Below are 18738 nucleotides of genomic sequence, written 5' to 3'. Positions count from 1 at the left end.
GGGCTGAGAGTAGAAGCAGGCTGATTTAGAAAGAGGCTGTTGGAGTAGTCCACCCTAGAGAGAACCAGAGCTCAGTGAGCTTCTGGGGGAAGGAGAGGAAAGGAAGAATACCTCTGAGGAGGTGCAGCTGGTAGTGTGACTTCTTAGAGACGTCAGAGATGTGAGGAGAGAGTAGAGTCGAAGATGACCCTGAGGTTTTTAGCCTCACAGGCGGGAGAAGGAAGAGGGCTGAGAGAGGCCGGCCAGAGAGTGACTGGAAAAGAGGGAGCAGGTGTGCCGATGAGGAGAATCTCAGTTTTACTGGCATTAAGGCAGAGATAATTGGCGGCACACCACTCCTGGATAAAAGACAGACAGTCAGAGAGAATGACAAGAGGTGGCGAAAGGGAGTCTGACAATGAGGTAAATGTCGTCCGCATAGCACTGAAATTTGGGCAGAGAGCAGCAATGCAGTGGGCAAGAAGTGCCAGTTATTGGTTAAACAGCCAGGGAGAGAGGTTAGACCCCTGGGGAACACCACAGGTAGAGATGGAGAAAAGGAAGGGAATCTATGGGGAATCACTGATGACTCCACTGGATTCATCACAATACTCATGTTTGCTTCCCCATAATTCCAGTAATGATACTATAAGAAACAATGTCCATGCTGGCTCTGCCAAATTCTCCAGCATGGGGTCTGTCATAAATTGACATGCTCATGAATATTCCCTGTCGTCAGGCAGGGAATCCTCTGTAAAGAAAAAATCAGTTTCATTTCTGAAGTGTCTTTCTCCTAATAACCAATAACTGAGCTCTGGGTCATATTGCCCCCAGCCAATGACTGCCCTCTACCTAAGCCCCTCCTCTGGCAGCCATATTCAGTTTTTTACTGCACGTTCAAGTGTTAGGAGTCCTTGTGTTTAGCTCTCGAGCTTTTACTGCGTTTATCGTTTTTTTGGAAGAGTATTACTCTATTTTTCGGCCAATCGGGCCTTGTGCTCCTTCGATCAACCCATCCGATTAACAGGGACCCATTGTCTGATTTTTCAACGCCCCTCAAGGGTGAATTTTTGTCGAGTTTCTTCGTGGAGACTTCGAGAAGATTCTCAGGCCTGCGCCACGTGGACCATGTCAAAGGAGGAGGAGGATTTGGCTCCCCTGTTAAAGATCTGCTCCAGCTGTGGCTCTCAGAATGGCTTCTCGGACGACAAGCATTCCGAATGTCTTTACTGCCTGTATCCGGTATACAAGGAGGAGGATTGTGCGTTTTGCCAGGAGATGTCCTCACGCACGATGAAGGACCGACGCAGGCGGCTGAATGAGTGGATACAGGCCAAGGCCCCTGCTCTGGGTTAGTCCCAGCAGCATGCCTCTCCCAGTTCCAAGAAGGCTGAGCGGGCTTCTAAGACCTTTGAGGGTGCCCCTCCCGCAGGGGTCCAACAGAAGGCTAGGCACTGCGAGTCCACTGTCAGCGGGAGCGCCGTTGCGACGGGCTCCGCGGCAGCCAGGGCGCGTTCGATGTCTCCAGCCTCCGTCACCAGTCAACGCTCAGGATCTTCGGCCAAGAGTATGTCTGACCATCGGGCAAACTCAAGGAGAGGCCCAAGTCCGTACTACCGAGAAGTCCATGGGGAGAGGGGCTCGGACCCTCCCCCTATGGAGAAAGCCAAGCAGGACAAGGCTCCGGCCCTGACCGTGAAATTCCAGGTGCATCCGGCGAAGGCCCAGCCTTCCATTGAGGGGTTGGCAGCGACTCTGGCGAAGGCCGCCGATATGGTCCTGCAGGATGCAACCCCTAGGACCAGGGTGTCCCTTCCTCCCAGGAGGGAGGCTGATTTCAGGCCCATAGAGAAGACCCCGGAGAAGAGGTTGCCCGTCATCTCCCGGAGACCTTCACAGTTGGATGCAAAGAGGGGGGGGGGGTGTTTTGGCCCTCCAGGGTACGGATATGTCTTCTGAAGTGGAGCTCACCGGTCTGTAAACCGTCCAGGAGGAGGGAAACGTAGGAAGCAGGCCCTACGACGAATGCACCGACGAAGGCAACGACTAAGGTGACGACGGCGAAGGCACTCTTGAGGAAGAGCAGCAAGGCGACGATGGTCGGGGCTACCTGCCGGCGCCCCAGCGGCCTATTCCGCCTGCACCTTAGCTGCCAACACCACCTCAGGTTCCTCCTAGAGACCTCTCGGTGGACATCCTTTCGGCACTGCATACGCTGGTCTTGGAGATCCAGACAAGGATGCCTATCGCGCCGGCGGCCCCACCCGCAGCGCCAGTGCTGGTTGACCCCCCGGCCAAGAAGAAGAGTACACCCAGCACCTCCTTGCCACCCGTTGCCCCCCTCTTCCATCCTGAGGGATGAGACGGAACCGAACACGGTGACGACTGGCACGGACGACGACAGCGGGTTAGGGGATCTTCCGTCTCCGCCACCCATATCTTCACTGCCGGGCGAGATTGGCTCGTTCCACACGATGATCTCCAGAGCGTCGTAACTTTTTCAGCTCGCTCCGGAGGAGGAGGGCGGGCTTCCTACATCAGCGCAGAGAGGCGAAGAGGAAGACCATCCTCTTTGTCCCACTTCTGGACCACATTTGGGACGAGTGTTTGTCTCTCATGAAGAACCCTTCCACGGCCCCGGCGAAGAGGGATCGCCTTGAGAAAAAGTACATGGTACCGGAATCCGTGCCCACATGCTTACGGGCCCAGCCTTCTCCGGACTCTGTGGTGTCTGCAGCGGCCAGGAATAAGTCATCGGGTGGTTCGGCCTCAGCGGCTTCCACCCTGCCGCACAGCAAGGGCAAGAAGTTAAATGCCATGGGACGACGGCTCATCTATTCTGCGGCGGCTACCACCAATGCCGCCATCGTGGCTTGTTACGACCGGGAGTTGTGGTTCAAGATCGCTCCCATCCTGGACTTACTCCCCTACGACAAGAAGTCGGAAGCACTGGAAATTCTGCAGGAAGGTGAGGTGGCGTCGGACCACGCCATCACGGTGGCCACAGACATTGCCGACGTGGGATTCCGTCAAATGGGCAACAGCGTTTGCCTTTGTGTTCGTGGCTGTCTCAAGGCCACGAACTTTAGGCAGGACGTTGAGTTGAAGGTGCTGGTCATGCCCTTTGACGAGGACAATTTGTTCGGCAAGGCTGTGGATGAGTCTCTCCAAGCCATAAAGACGGACACGGAGACGGCACGTGCTTTGGGCACTCTTCAGCAACGGAAGCCATCCTTTCGGGCCTCAGGCAGCAAGTCCCAAGGACCCTCCAAGGGGTTTGGTGGGGGATCCTCTTCTTACCACCAACCCTCGCGCTCTTTGGCACAGGAGACGAACAGGGGCTGCTCCAAGACCTTCAGAGGTGGACGTCATCGTCGCCAGGTTCCCCAAGGCGGCCCTTCAACGTCCAAGCAGGATTGAACCAGCTGTGGTGTCAGCCCCCGACCCGTACACCTGGGTGGGAGGCCAGCTGGTGAACTTTGTCAGCGTGAGGAAGACCAACTCCACTGACGGTTGGGTGCTGGACGCTCTCGCCCACGGACACACCCTCAAATTTCAACGAAAGTGTCCCAGAATACCACCAGTGGCCCGGCAGGAAAGCCACGTCCCTCAGCTGTTGCTGGAAATGCGGGCCATGCTAAAGAAAGGCGCGATAGAGCTTGTCCCGAAGAGGCTCCGGGGTGTACTCAAGGTACTTTCTCATCATAAAGAAGACAAGGGCTGGAAGCCCATTCTCGACCTTCGTCGACTGAACAAGTACATCAAGCCCATAAAATTCTGCATGGTTACTCTTCAGCACGTGCTCGGGCCGCTGGAAGAGGGGGGACTTCTTGTTTTCGCTGGACTTAAAGGATGCATACTTCCACATCACCACTCACAAGGGGCACCGCAAGTTCTCCAGCATGGGGTCTGGCATGGATTCACATGCTCATGAATATTCCCCGTCGTCAGGTTGGGAATCCTCGGTAAAGAAAAAACCAGTATCAGTTTCGTTTCTGATCTGTCTTTCGTAGCAATAACCAATCACTGGTCTCTGCGTCATACTGACCACAGCCAATGACTGCCCTCTACCTAAGCACCGCCTCTGGCAGCCATCTTCAGATTTTTACCGCACGTTCATGTGTTGGGATCCTCGTGCTATTGCTCTCGAGCGTTAGTGCTATTTTTTCACGTTTTTTCTCAAAAACTTTGTTTTTTTCGGTCAAAAGAGCCTCAAGCTCCACCGACTCTCCATCCGATCAACGGGGACCCGTGTCGGATTCGTCTGCGCCCCTCAAGGGTGAAGATTTCGTCGAGCTACGCTTTTGGAGGATTCCAGAAGTTTCTCAGGCCCGGACATGGCCCAGGAGAAGGGAAGCTCGACACCCGGAAAGCTGTTCAGGATCTTCCCTGGATGCCAGCTGCAGAACGTCTTTAAGGAGGACGAACACTCCTTTTGTCTCTACTGCTTACATGAGGACAAGACGCACGTGGAGAAGGACTGTGCGTTTTGCGGCAACATGTCGGAGCGGACCATGAAGGACCGCCATCAACGTCTCGCCAACTGGCTGGAAGGGAAGAGCCCGTCAGGCGAGAAGAAGAGGAAGAAATCCGAGCGGTCTTCTAAGACCTTTGAGGACGCCCCGGCGACGGGGGTCCAACACAAGGCCAAGCACCGCGAGTCCGCTGGCACCGGGAGCGCCGAACGGTCGGGCTCTACGGGCGCCAGGCAGGGCGCACCTTCCCCGGCACCTTCAGCCACGAGCCAACGCTCTGGGTCGGGTAAGAGGAAGGGCGAGCACACGGCGAAGCTCCTGGAGAGGCCCCGGTCGAGCTCGAAGGCCCCATCGGAGGGGGAGCGAGGCAGTGCCCCCCCCCCCTCAAGGATAAGGCGGTGAGCGCACCTAAGGTGGTGAAGGCCTTAAGCCATCCGGCCAAGCCCTCTATCGATACTGTCGCGGCGGCCCTGGCTCAGCCTGTGGAGGCTACACCAGTGGTGGCGACCTCGGGGCTCAGAGTCTCCCTGCCACCTCGGAGGGAGTCCTCTTTTCTGCCCATCGATAGGACCCCCGTGAAACCCCCGGCGGGGAAGAAAAAGGGGGGGGCAGGGCGTCGTCGTAGATTCGGCCTCAACCTCAGAGGAAGAGCTGATCGAGGTCTTAAGCCACGGCTTTGGCGTGGAAGAAGACCGGCCCGTCGGGATGGATCCCGACCCAGGTGACGACGACATCGTCGAGGGTGCCGACGGGGCCCCTGATCGCCCGTCGGATTCCCCTCTGCCAGCGCCGCAAGACAACTCGGCGGCCATTTTGTTGGCTATACAGTCCTTATGTTCAGAGATAAGGACGAGACTACCGTTGCCGACGGAGGAACCTCTCCCGTCGGGGGATCCTGAACCGGGACCTTCTGCCGCTCCCCCGCCCAAGAAAAGAAGGATTCACCCTCCACCTCCTTTTCAGCCGTCGCGTCCCGTCCAGCCCTCCTCCCCGTCCACCCGAGGGGATGATACGGGGACTGACACGGCAGCGACGGGTACGGACGACGAGGTATACGACGAGGATCTACCGTCGTCACCTTCCACCAGGGCTTCTCCGCCCGACGAGATTGGATCGTTCCACTCCATGATCGCCAGGGCATCCGAGCTTTTCCAACTCTGCCCTGAGGAGAAGAAAAGGGAAGGATTCCTTTATCAACGGCGCAAGGCCAAGAGGAAGACGGTCCTCGCGGTGCCTCTACTGGAAGACATTTGGGATGAGGGCCTCTCCCTCCTCAACAACCCTTCCACGACGCCAGCTAGAAGAGACCGGTACGAGAAGAAGTACCGGGTCCCGGACGCGGCCCCCCTGTGCCTCCGGGCGCAGCCTACCCCGGACTCCGTCGTCTCCGCGGCGGCCAGGAAGAAAGCGGGGGGGGGGGTGCGGCCTCCACATCGACTTCCCCACCGGACGGCGAGGGAAAGAAATTGGACGCTATGGGACGCAGGGTCATCTCGTCGGCAGCGACAACGATTAAAGCGGCCAACGCCTTGGCTATCGTGGCCCGCTACGACAGGGAGCTATGGTACAAACTGGCTCCCCTGCTGGACTTCCTACCGGACGACAAGAGGGCGGATGCCCTGGAGATCCTACAGGAAGGCGAGGTGGCGTTGGACCACGCCATCACTATTGCGACGGACATCGCCGACACTGGGTTTCGCCAGTTGGGCAACGGCGTGTGCCTTAGGCGGCGTGGATGGCTCAAGGCTACGGACTTCCGTCAAGACGTACAGACCAGAGTCCTGGACATGCCGTTCGATGGGAACAACCTGTTTGGGAAAACAGTGGACGATTCCCTCCAGGCCATTAAAGCGGACACTGAGACGGCCCGGGCCCTTGGGGTTCTGCAGCAACGACGGACGCCCTTTCGGAGCAGCGGAGGCAAGGGCGCCTCCAAAGGTTCCGGCGGCGGTTTCTCCACCTACCGTCAAGCGGCCCGCTCGTCGTCTCAGGAGGCCTACAGAGGACGAGGCAAGTCCGGCGGACCCCGCCGTCGTCGCCAAGGAGGTCAAGGCGGCAAAGCCTCGTCGAAACAGGATTGAACCGGCCGTGGGGTCGGGCCCCCACCGAAGCACCCCGGTGGGAGGCCGGCTGGCGAGCTTCGTCAGCGTGTGGGAGTCCATCTCCACCGACCGTTGGGTGCTGGACGCCTTAGCCCGGGGCCACGCGCTCGAGTTTCAAAGAAGGTGCCCGCGCGTCCCCCCCGTGGCCAGGAAAGAGCTTCACGTCCCTCAGCTTCTCCTGGAGGTAAAGGCGATGCTCAGGAAGGGCGTCATCGAACTCGTCCCAAAGAGGCTTCGGGGCTCCGGAGTTTACTCGAGATACTTCCTCGTGAAGAAGAAGACGGGAGGATGGCGCCCCATCCTAGACCTGCGACGTCTGAACAAATTCATCAAGGCACAGAAGTTCTGGATAGTCACCCTCCAGCACGTCCTGGGTCAGCTGGAGGAAGGAGACTTTGGAGGATGCCTACTTCCATATTCCCATCCTAAAGGGGCACCGAAAATTCCTCAGGTTTGTGGTCCAAGGGCGTCACTACCAGTTCAAAGCCCTCCCCTTCGGACTACGGTCGGCACACAGGGTATTTACCAAGTGCCTTGCACCGGTGGCGGCGCAGCTGCGCCGCGAGGGGATCCATGTCTACCCCTACCTGGACGACTGGCTCATCCGAGCCAAGACGAGGGAGCTCGCCGTGGAGCACACGGCAAGGACCGTCCAACTTCTCACGGACCTGGGATTCTCCGTGAACTACGCCAAGTCCCACCTGGTACCCGCGCAAAACGCACTGTTTCTGGGAGCGACGCTCGACACAGTGTCCCTTCTGGCCTCCCCGTCGGAGGAAAGGACCAGGTCCATCCTGGGCAAGGTACAGCGGATGTTGGTTTCCGACGCGGCCAAGGTGAGGTCCATCAAGTCCCTCCTCGGAATGATGTCTTCTTGCATCTACCTCATTCCCATGTGCAGGCTCCGGATGCGCCCGTTGCAGGAGTTCCTGGACGCGCGCTGGATCCAAACGACGGGCGGCTTCGAGGAGAGGATCACACTCGACGAGAGTTTCCGCCGAGCGGTCCGGTGGTGGGGCACCCGCGTGCATCTGACGGCGGGCATGGACTTCCAGACCCCAGACCACCAGGAGACAGTGACCACGGATGCCTCCCTGGAAGGGTGGGGAGCGCACACCGAAAATCTGCACGCGAGAGGCCTTTGGCTCCCGACGGAGAAGTCCCTCCATATCAACGTCCTGGAGCTGTGTGCAGTGTTCTGGGCCCTCAGGTCCTTCCTTCCGTCCCTCAAGGGCAAGGTGGTGAGGATCTGCACCGACAACACCACCACCATGTTTTACATCAGGAAACAGGGCGGAACCAGGTCCCCAGCACTGTCCAAGGAGGCGCAGGACCTGTGGCATTGGGCCGTCGCCCAAAGGATGTTTCTGGTGCCGTTTCATCTGGCAGGGATAAAAAACACCATCGCCGACTCACTCAGCAGGGAGCTGCGCTCGTGCCACGAGTGGGAACTACGGCAGGATCTAGTGGATCGCCTCTTCTGACGGTGGGGCACACCCCAGATCGACCTGTTCGCGACGGCGACGAACTCCAAGTGTCGGAGGTTCGCCAGCAGGTTTCCCCAGGCGAGGAGCATGGGCGATGCTTTCTCGTTCCCCTGGGAGGGCCTGTTCCTCTACGCGTTCCTTCCTTTGCCACTGCTAATCCGGCTCGTCAACCAGCTCAAGAGGTCACGGTGCAGGATGATCCTCGTCGCACCTGCGTGGCCGAGGCAGATATGGTTCCCGGACCTTCTGGACTTATCAGCGTCCCCGCCAATCAAGCTGCCGGTGGACGCGGATCTACTCTCCAGGGAAGGAGGCGCCATCCTCCACCACGACCCGAAATCGCTGAACTTGCAGGCCTGGCTCCTGCAGCGCTAGAGTTTGGAGGATACGACATACCGGCCGACTGCAGAGAGGTTCTTGCAAAGGCCAGGGCGTCCTCGACTCTTAAATGCTACGGACACAAATGGAAGAGGTTCTCTGTCTGGTGCCACGCACAGAAGATTAACCCTCTACGGATTACGGCTCCCCAGGTACTACCGTACCTGCTGACGCTGGCCAAAGCTGGACGGGCACACGCGTCCATCAAGATTCATCTTGCTGCAATCTCCCGATACACCAGAACCACGGGCCGGACGTCCTTGTGGTCTCATCGTCTGGTGAAAGAGTTCATGAAGGGACTGTTCAGATAGTTCCCGCCGGTGAAGGCTCCGGCCCCGGCGTGGGAGCTCAACGTGGTGCTGACCAAGCTCATGGGACCTCCGTTCGAGCCTCTGCACTCGGCCCCGTTGAAGTTTCTGTCGTGGAAAACAGCGTTTCTTGTGGCCATCACCTCCGCACGACGGGTGGGAGAGATCCAGGCCCTTTCCTGCAAGGCCCCGTACTTGACTTTTCACGACACGAGGGTAGTGCTCAGGACGCACCCCTCCTTCATGCCCAAGGTACCGTCGGACTTCCATCTCAACGAACCCTTGGTGTTGCCTGTGTTCTTCCCGTCGCCTTCGTCGCCGGCTGAGAGGACTTTGCACTCGCTGGATGTGGCTAGAGCGCTGAAGTTCTACGTGGACCGCACGAAGTGTTTTCGGAAGACGTCACAACTCTTTGTGAATTTTGGACCTGTCAATCAGGGGAAGGCTCTCTCGAAGGCTTCCATTTCCAGATGGCTCTCCGGCTGTATCATGTACTGTCATCGGTTGGCAAACCGACCGCTGCCTGGCCGTCCGAGAGCCCATTCCACCAGAGCGATCGCAGCCACCACGGCGTTCCTTTCTGGTGTGCCCCTGCTGGACATATGCAGGGCTGCTACGTGGAGGTCGACGCACACCTTCACGAAATTCTACTGCGTCGATCGGGATTCCAGGGAGGAGTCCAGGGTCGGCCAAGCAGTGCTGCGCAACCTGTTCGCCTGAGGTGAGCCTGGTGAGGAGGTAAGGTGCTTAATGTTGGGTTTGATGTAATGGTTAATGTTGAGCCTTTGCCACCTCCCGTGGTTGTGCATGTGTGTATTGCTATGTATTCTTTATTCATGAGCATGTGAATCCATGCCAGACCCCATGCTGGAGAAGGAACAAGTTACTTACCTGTAACTGTTGTTCTCCAGCATGGGTCTGGCATGGATTCACATGCGAACCCTCCCGCCTACCCCTCTGCGGCTCTTCACTTGGTCATACTGCCACTTCACGTGCTTCCAAATCTGAAGATGGCTGCCAGAGGCGGTGCTTAGGTAGAGGGCAGTCATTGGCTGTGGTCAGTATGACGCAGAGACCAGTGATTGGTTATTGCTACGAAAGACAGATCAGAAACGAAACTGATACTGGTTTTTTCTTTACCAAGGATTCCCAGCCTGACGACGGGGAATATTCATGAGCATGTGAATCCATGCCAGACCCATGCTGGAGAACAACAGTTACAGGTAAGTAACTTGTTCCTTCCTGCGTTTCGTGGTGCAAGGGAAGCACTACCAAATGAGTCAGGTCAAATTGTATTTATGTAGTGCAACTGACCCAGTGGCATCTAAGCGCTTTGCTGACAAAGCCTAAATAATAGGTATTAGAGAAATGTTCTCTGTTTTCTTGGAAAGGAGTACAGAAATTCTCCAGGGAACTCAAGTCTTCAGACAGTTTGCTCCAGCTGTCTTGCTGCCAACACTGAGAAAGATTTGCACAAAGCTCTTACCTTCCTAAATGTACCATCTCCATACTTCTACTTCTGCCCCACAGCGGACCAGAGGATAATACGCCATTTCATCTTTTTAAAAACAAAGTAATTCAATGGGGTCTTACTGTACAACACCTTATGGGGCAGAATATCAAAAGGTACAGTACTGTTCTGGTAACATGGCTCGAAGTTGATGCAATAACATAACATTGTAATTAATAGAAGTCGGAGTCCGAAATAGAATTCACAGTGGGAATGTATAAGTTTAAGCAAATAATTTTTTATATCAATACTATATTTCTCAAATCTGAATTTCTTATGCATAGTTCTGAAATATCACACCCAAATTAATTGGATGGTCTTGTAGAGAACTTATCTTGACATTAAAACATTGGGAAAAGACGAGCCCTGTGGGACCCCACAGGTGACACTTTCAACATCACCCAACATCTGAATTATAAGCCCCAAGCCCTACTTTAAAATTCTATTACCAAAGTTTGGAGTCCTAAATATTAAATGTTCCGATCGCATCTCCCATTCTTTGAATTAGAAGGTGATGATCAAGGGTGAAGAAGACTGCTAAAAGATCACACAGTATCAATAAGCAAGTCTGATTTAACCTGATACTATGTATAATTCCTATGAGCCTATATCACAAGATGATTATTCCTTAAATCCAGCGTAGTGTCAAAGTAGTTCCTCTACATGGATGGAAATCAGGTAGAAAATTGCCTAATATTCAACTTCCCTTGACATGCTCTTGCAAGTGATAATGAGCAGCCTTGTCAGGTATTTTCAACAGGGAAGGTATGTTGGTAATTGGGCAATCATTCGCGCAATAGTCCAGGTCCTGCCAGTGACTACAGCCAAGTAAGAGGTCTGACTAAAGGTGTTGACTGCAAAGGGAGGATCACCAGTATATGTTAAAGTTCACCCTAGTGAATAAAGAGGCAGCCACAATCAATTGTGGCATCTTCCTGATCTATATGAATAATCTTTCTGATATGTATAATCTTATCTCTAAGAAAGGCTTGTAATTGGTTGCACCATGAGGCAGATGGCCCATCACAGACTATCTGGATTGTTTGCTTTTCCAGGTTGTTTAAAACACTGAATAATTATTCAAAGGATTTTTTTAAAAAGGGGAAGGAGATTATGAAATGATGAAGAGAAATGTTTTCTTCAAATGTTTCTGGAAAAATGAATGTCAAATTACAGGCTTGATTATCTAGAACCAATGGAGACCCAACAGTGCTGAATAATCATATTTGCCAAATAACCCAATGTCTGTGTTTTGGATGGTAGAGAACCAGAGAACAGCGAACAGGGTGGTTAATGGAGGTTCCTGGACTTCTGCTGAGCTTATGGGCACTCTGTTTTATGCAATCCTGGTCATCCAGACTCAAAACAGTACAACCTGGCATTTTATTAGTTGGAACCGTGCTATTGCTGGGAATGACAACTGCTGGTTAACGCAGCATTACGGTTAATGGTGTGCTGAGTAACCGATCTATCATCATATTAAAATGACAAAGAAATAGCCTTATGAAATGAGCAGGCGACTGTAGTAAGGAATATTTCCGAATCATGCATGAATTGCTGACATTCAAAATCCATCATAAAAATGTATTTTATCTTTAAAAAAAGATAAAGCATTGTGTAAAAGAGTCTAATTTACAGCACTTCGCCTTAGGAGGGCTCAGTTTTAAACATTTTCGTTCGCTCAAAATGTTCTATATAAAATTGTGTTGAATGCAAACAGAGTTCTGATTCATTTTCCCTTTCCTATTACAAGTGCTTTTGAGGATGATACCGAAAACATGAATTCTGAAGACATTTACTGTTCTCTTCGAGGAGTGACGGAAGCTATTCAAAACTTCAGTTTTCGCAGTCAAGAGGATATGAATGAACCCTTGAGGCGGGAGTCCAAGAAAGAGAACGACACTGATTCCGTTAGTATTGGGTGATATTTTGTTGCTAAATCTTATAGTAGTGCAATAAATACATTATATTTACTTATGTTACTTTGTCACTACAGAACTGTGTAATTTATTTTCTGTGAAATCTCTTTAACAATATCTTCATTCCTAAGTCAAAGAAATGGTTAAATAGTTTTCAAGTGCTGCACTTTTGTACATGTTCACCTTTCTTCAATTGATGTCAAGACTAACACATGCTTTGCAAATACAATTCACCCAAACAAGCAAGTGACTCCCTACTGTGTGTATCTTTCTTTAAAAACAATCTTGCAATTTTAAGAATGAACAGGAATTCAACTCCTCCCAACACCATTCATAATCATCATTTATTTAGCAGAGAACCAAAGTGGTGTTATACGATTTTGAATACGTTCTTGGTTCTTGGTTGTAGCACCAATTAGATGCCTTCAGAATTCAGGGGTATGCAACCTTTGGCGCACTAGATGTTTTTTCGAATGCAACTCCCATGACGAGGAGGGTCAGTCTGAGGGCTGGTCTCTGGTCCTCAAGGGGAAGTGGAAAGTGAAGAAGCACAGTGAGCGGTCCTGCTCCTCTTTATATATAAAAGCATCTGCTTGGAAGCACACCTACCTGGAGAGACGGGAGCCTGGGAAAGGTGCTGCTGCTGCTTGGGTGGGACCGCTGAAGGGTCAGCAGCCACGGCGAGGCTGTTGGGAATGTGTTGCAGTGAAAACCCTTAAATTTCACTGGCGGGACCGGAAAGTGCTGTGGGGGCCCACTCTGGGCAAGGGCACCCCCACCCAAAGATAGGGAGAGGTAGGAATAACTCCCAGGAAGCCACTTGGCTTGTCGGCTGCCGCGCTGACCGCTGGTGCGGGAGCCTGAGACCCGAGTCTGCTGTGTGACCCGCGGCCTGAGCGGGAGGCTGAACTGTGCGCACTGGCCTGGATCTGGGACTGGGGAGAGCCGCGAGCGGCATTGACAACATCCCCCCGCTCCCCTCCTCCCCGACATGGAGAACATCTGCCTCAGGGAATCCCTGAGGAGGCAGCGCTCTTTCTGTGCTTGGAGTGGGCTGCCCTAATAGAGCCACCCAGCGGATAAGGCCCAAAGGCTGACCCACTGACATAGTGCACCCTGGCCAAGCCCTACGCCGAGGTTGGAGGGTGGCGCAGGGTACCAGAAAGAGGGGTTTACACTGACTGATCGGGTCGCACATCATAGGGCCATCATAGTGTCCAGGCAGAACTGCCACACAGTAAGGACAAGCGCAGCAAGCGCGCACTGTGGCCTACGACTCTCACCTCCAAGCAGTGGACCTGTGGGGGCACCACATTGAAGATGGCGTGTAACCAGGCACCATCCCAAGAGGTGTAACAACAAAGCCCTGGAACAGGGACAAGATTAACGGGGAGCGGGGTGCCGTGCCATGGGGCACATCAGGAAGCATGGTACCCCACTGCTACCGGGATAAGGGACTGTACAACTCACTGTGCGAGTTGGGACCGCGGCCAGCCCTGAAAAACACCTGTGCCATGCCCAGGACAATACCCTGGGAATCCTGATTGAGTCCCGCGTCCTAACTAATGCCACCACCCACTGATACTGCAACTGGGGAACCCAACCAGGAAACCGCAAAATGCCGGATAAACAGTGCAGTGGCAAAGCCAAACAAACCAGCATGGAATCATATGCCTGTAAAAGCAAAAATGGCCTGCACTCTTCCACTGACCCTGGCACAACGCGGTTGGATCCGCAAATGCAGCGCCAGGAAGATGGCCCAATCCTAGAGGTGATTGCAGCATCCGCACTGGAGCACAAAATGGACGCAGTCATTGTGGACGTGGGCCTGCTGCAGCAGGATGTGCGTGCCTTGGCTGACAGGATGTGGGCGGCAAAACACCAGGTGCAGGACAACACCACCAATATTGCTAGCGCCCAAACACAAATCTCGAACATGCTTGGAAGAATACAAACCCTAGAGCACAGGGCAGAGGACGCGGAAGAGAGGCCCGAAGAAACATCTGAATAATTGGCCTACCAGATGGAAAGGCGGACCAGGTATGCTGTCGCAGGGCTTTACCGTAGAGAAAGCCCACAGATCCCTAGCCAAGAGGCCCCCTTCAGGTGCCCCACCACGGCCCTTGATAGCCAAAATCATGCAAGACCGAGAAGAAATCCTCACTTTCTCAAGAGTAGGTAGCATAATCACCCGAAATTCCTCGATGCTGGCGTTCTACCCAGACTACACGGCACTCGTACAAAAGCAGAGAGCGATGTTTGGCCCGACAAAGGACAGCCTCAGGAAAGCAAACCTACGATACATCCTGCTATACCCTGCCAAACTGAAAGTGCTACATAATTGAAGATCCTATTTTTTTGAGTGCACCACCAAAGCCCACTCCTGGCTGGATGAGCAGGGTATACCCCAGCTAGTGGGCAGACATAACAATAACATAACAATAACGCCAACGCACCCGAATAATCGAGCACTGCAGGATCTCAGATAGATGAGCGGACCCTTACCCTCAACAAAGAACTTAGACTGACATCTCCAAGCAGCGGGAGGTAAAGGAAGGAAACCACCTACATGGGAACCAGCTGCCTCACAGTTGCTGCATTAAGCAACCCCCAGGCGTTTCTTGAAGTTCAGATGCCAGTTAGAAGGAATCGCGCTGCTGTAGGCTACTTCCACGAAGGGGGGACTGTGCAAGAGAAGCCTGAGCGAAGGGAGGGAGGCTGGCCGTTTGTTTAAGTTCACGTTTGTTAATAGTTGGAATTGAGGTGGGAGACTGCATCCGCAACAATAAGCAGACAAGGAGCATGCTGCAAGGGACTGTGCATAATAAGAAAAAAGGAAGCCTTCAGCATGGCCAATAATCTGGTAAAACACACCTAGCACCCAGCCAAGCTGGACAATGGGATGTAGGGGTCAAATTTAAGGACACAGGTCCAAGAAAGGGGCAGGGTTACCATCTAGGGGTCACTGGAAAGGGAAATCTGACAGTTAACATGAAAGAACTGACAGGCCTACGGGAAGACACAGGCCCTCGAACAGACAGTAGTGACAAGTCTTGAAGGCACAAACATAGTTACTTGGAATGTAAGTATGCTAAACAACTATGTGAAGCGACTGAGAGTGTACACATGGCTTAATAAAATGAAAGTGAAAGTGGCATTACTGCAAGAAACACACTTGACAGAGGAGTGTTGACGTGGGTGGCCCCCAAAGTCCCCTTCCAACTCTTAGAGGACACCAGGGACAGGGATGGAAGGCTTGTGATAGTACATGGCCTACTGGAAGTGTGCTTAGTAGGCACGTATGCACCCAACCACAATGCCACTTGGTTCTTCAGATCACTGGCCCCTCAACTGTAACCATATAGGAGGGCGACATACATCTGTGGTGGGGACTTCAATTGTACACTTAACCCAGTGCTAGACCGATCAGACACCAAATTCAAGAAGCCAGCCCCACCTGCTAAAACCTTAAGAACTCTCCTCAGTCAACTTAGTATGGCTAATGTCTGGAAGGAAAGGCACGGGGAACGCTGAGGCTACGCCCACTTCGCCCCCCCCCCCCCCCCCGAACCTCTCCACCCACATGGCACACACACATGAATAAATTGTGTTCTCCGGAACAGAGACCCTAGACGATTTCACGGAAATAGAATTTAAGGCACGCATCTTCTCTGATCACGCCCCGCTAATGGCGGCATTGATGCATAGAACCATGGGTGCCCCAATACCAACATGGCGACTACGGGCAGAGGCCCTGTTGGAGGAGGAATTCCACGGCCACATGTCGGTTGTTATAGAGGAATATTTTCAACACAATACAGGGAGTGTAGACTGGTTGGGAACCCCATGGGACGCCTTGGAAGTGGTAATAAGAGGCGCAGCATTGGGGAAAATGATCGGCCTTAAGAAGAGTATGCTGAGGGAACTAACTGACATTGAAGACGAAATAGCAAAAGCTGAGAGAGAAGCGGGACTAACTGGGGCAGAACCAGCAGAATTGGTTGCATTGTGACTGTGTTAGGCAGAAACCTGTGCAGTTCCCTCTGGGACCACTGCAAAAGATTTAAGTCTACAGGTGCTGGCAGTAAACCCACTTGGTAGCAGTCTGTACCACACAGATTCACTGTGGTAGCTGTGGCTGAGCAGTCAGACTTCCTTCAAGAAGAGTTAGGCAGTATACAGAGGATACATAATAGGTACAAAGGCACAGTAGCACAAGCAAACACTGACCAGAGCTAGGTGTAAAAGTATAGACTTATTTATTAAAGGTACACTCATAAATTACACTAGCACAATAGAAAAGGATAAGAAAGTCAAACACAGTTACTATTACTCATGTGTACATCCCTAATCATTTGTTGGACAATTCTAAGTTAACCCCACTTATTTCCTAACAGAGGTGAGCGCTTAACGTTAGATGACACTCCAACAAGTATTACCAAAAGGGAGGGAAAAGGCAGAAATAAAGAGAGCAGTAAGGTAAAACACTTTTCACATAAGGTTAGCAAAGACAGTCAATGGTGGAACAAGGAGAATTAGTTTGGGGCCCGCTTTAGAGGGAGCCAGGCGAAAAATATGCCCAAGATCACACAATGTCATCAGTCTTTGCAGGTGAGAGAAAAAGGTTTTACTACGGTTCTGGAAAGTTTAGTTAGGGTGTCCCAGACCTACCCAGGTTCGAGAGCCGAGGGCTAAATCTACCCCGTACAATCGGTGGCAAGGGAGGCCGGGCGGAACACAGTACCTTTAAAAGTGGAAAGGATCCTCCAGCGGTGGTAGTTGTTCCTGGTAGTGGGTGTAAGTCGCGGCGTCGTCCAGGGGAAGAGGTGATCCCGGCGTGGAGGAAAGCTGCAGATCGTTGCACTACCAGGGAAGAGACCAGCCGTGGAGTTTTCCGGTCACAAAGGATTTGTACCCCTCTTTCGCGGTTGAGGTAAAAAGTGGTATCCCGGTTGCCAGGGTGCTTGGCACAGGCAAGGCGGCCACGAGATGCTTCGGGACGGCGAAAAGAAGGCAGCAACTGGTTGTCCCCACCAGTTAAGGGAAGAAGACTCTCCGGTGGGAGATCTCTGTCGTCGGGAAAAGTGGTGAGACGGTTCTGCAGGGCTTCACCGGTGGTGTCGTCTCGTCAGGTCGGCTCGGCTTCTCCCTCTTCGGCTTCTTAGGTCCTGTGGCGACTTCTGAAGAACCAGTCCCAAAAACCCTGCTTTTATGCAGCAAACCCCCATTCATACAGCCTAGCTGTCACTCAAACATGCTAAGTGGTGAGCGGGGTGGCTCACCACTTGGGCCAATCACACTAGAGTGCGACATGAGTTGGCAAGGCAACGCAGTCCAGGGTGCCTAAACCCCCTCCCACACCCCCTGTGGTACCCAGACAGAATGGCACCACTTTGGAGGGCTTCTGTGCAGAAGCCCGCCAAAAGTGGAACAAAGGCTCGACTCGGGTTCAGGGTTACTGAAGTGAACCTAGACGCCATTTTGGCGGCGAGTTCTGGCAAAAAATCCCAACCGGTGAATTTATATTAAATAAATAACCCGGCGGTATCTTTAACATTGCACCAAAAAGTGGTGCATTAAAAACAATGGGAAATCCCATTGGGAAATATTCTGGTGGAATATTTCCGTGGTATCCACTGCCACCAGCCAGAACTCGGCGAGGGGGGACGGGACAGTACCCCCTCGACAACAGACCCAGGGGCAATCTAATTGCCCCTACCAGTACTTCCACAGTAAGATGGTTTGTACTGGTTAAGTTCCTAAGTTAAGACTAGTAAAGTCAATGGTAACTTTACAGACCCAGGGAGACAGTAGTCAGTCCCAGGGTGTGGAGTCTATGTTTGGGGGTCTCTAGGACACCCCTGTGCTACTGCACTGAGGGTGCTGTGTAACACACATTCAAAAACCAATGATGGCCTATGGGGAAAATTACCCCCTAGCCCATAAGCACATAGCAAGTCACAGAAACAGTCTCAAGTCATGTCCAAGAGTGAGGGTAAAAGAGTCTCACTCTTGGCAGGAGAAAAAAATAAACCCCAAAAATCCAGCAAAGCTGCTGGGGGACACACTAGGTTAGGAAATTCAGCCTAAACAGAGAATTCTTCCTAACAGACTGCAATGGGATACTACGTGGGATACATTAGGGAACCTAGATTATGCAAAATACACACAGAGACTACACGCTGAGGGCGACAAGCCGAGCAGGTTACTTGCCTGGCTTACCAAGCGAGAAGTACAGAGAGATAGCACAATACGGAGCAGGGACGGGGTGATCATCAGGATCCAAAAAGGTATTAACCAGGTCTTCTCCCATTACTATGAAGAATTACACTCCCCCGACCCGCATACAGATGATAGGGATATACCTGAGGCCTTAACCCAAATTGAGTTACCACAACTGACTGGAACAGCAGCCCTAGATACCCCACTACTAATGGAGGAACTGGAAACAGTAATAGCAGACCTCCGGACGCCCAAGACCCCGGGCACAGCTGGATTCCTGGGGGAGTTCAAGAAATACAAAACAGTATTAGCACCCAGACTCTTGTGGGGTCTATGAAGAAGCACACAAACGGGTTCT

The 18738-nt window shown here is 52.8% G+C and overlaps 1 protein-coding gene across 36 annotated transcripts in view; it reads left to right on the top strand.

The window, feature by feature from the left end:
- CLASP2 (cytoplasmic linker associated protein 2) overlaps positions 1–18738 on the top strand; it is a 2478243-nt gene that overhangs the window by 2201486 nt on the left and 258019 nt on the right. For all 36 annotated transcript variants that reach the window (XM_069613152.1, XM_069613157.1, XM_069613154.1 and 33 more), the window contains one exon: positions 11993–12149. In XM_069613152.1, coding sequence (XP_069469253.1) covers positions 11993–12149 — 157 coding nt within the window. The remainder of the gene's footprint in view (positions 1–11992; positions 12150–18738) is intronic.

The sequence above is a fragment of the Ambystoma mexicanum genome, chromosome 5p (genome assembly GCF_040938575.1).
Source record: "Ambystoma mexicanum isolate Mex_15411 chromosome 5p, UKY_AmexF1_1, whole genome shotgun sequence".
NCBI classification, from domain to species: Eukaryota; Metazoa; Chordata; class Amphibia; order Caudata; family Ambystomatidae; genus Ambystoma; species Ambystoma mexicanum.
The sequence above is the reverse complement of the archived record's forward strand: the minus strand, read 5'-3'. Positions and strand labels throughout refer to the sequence as shown.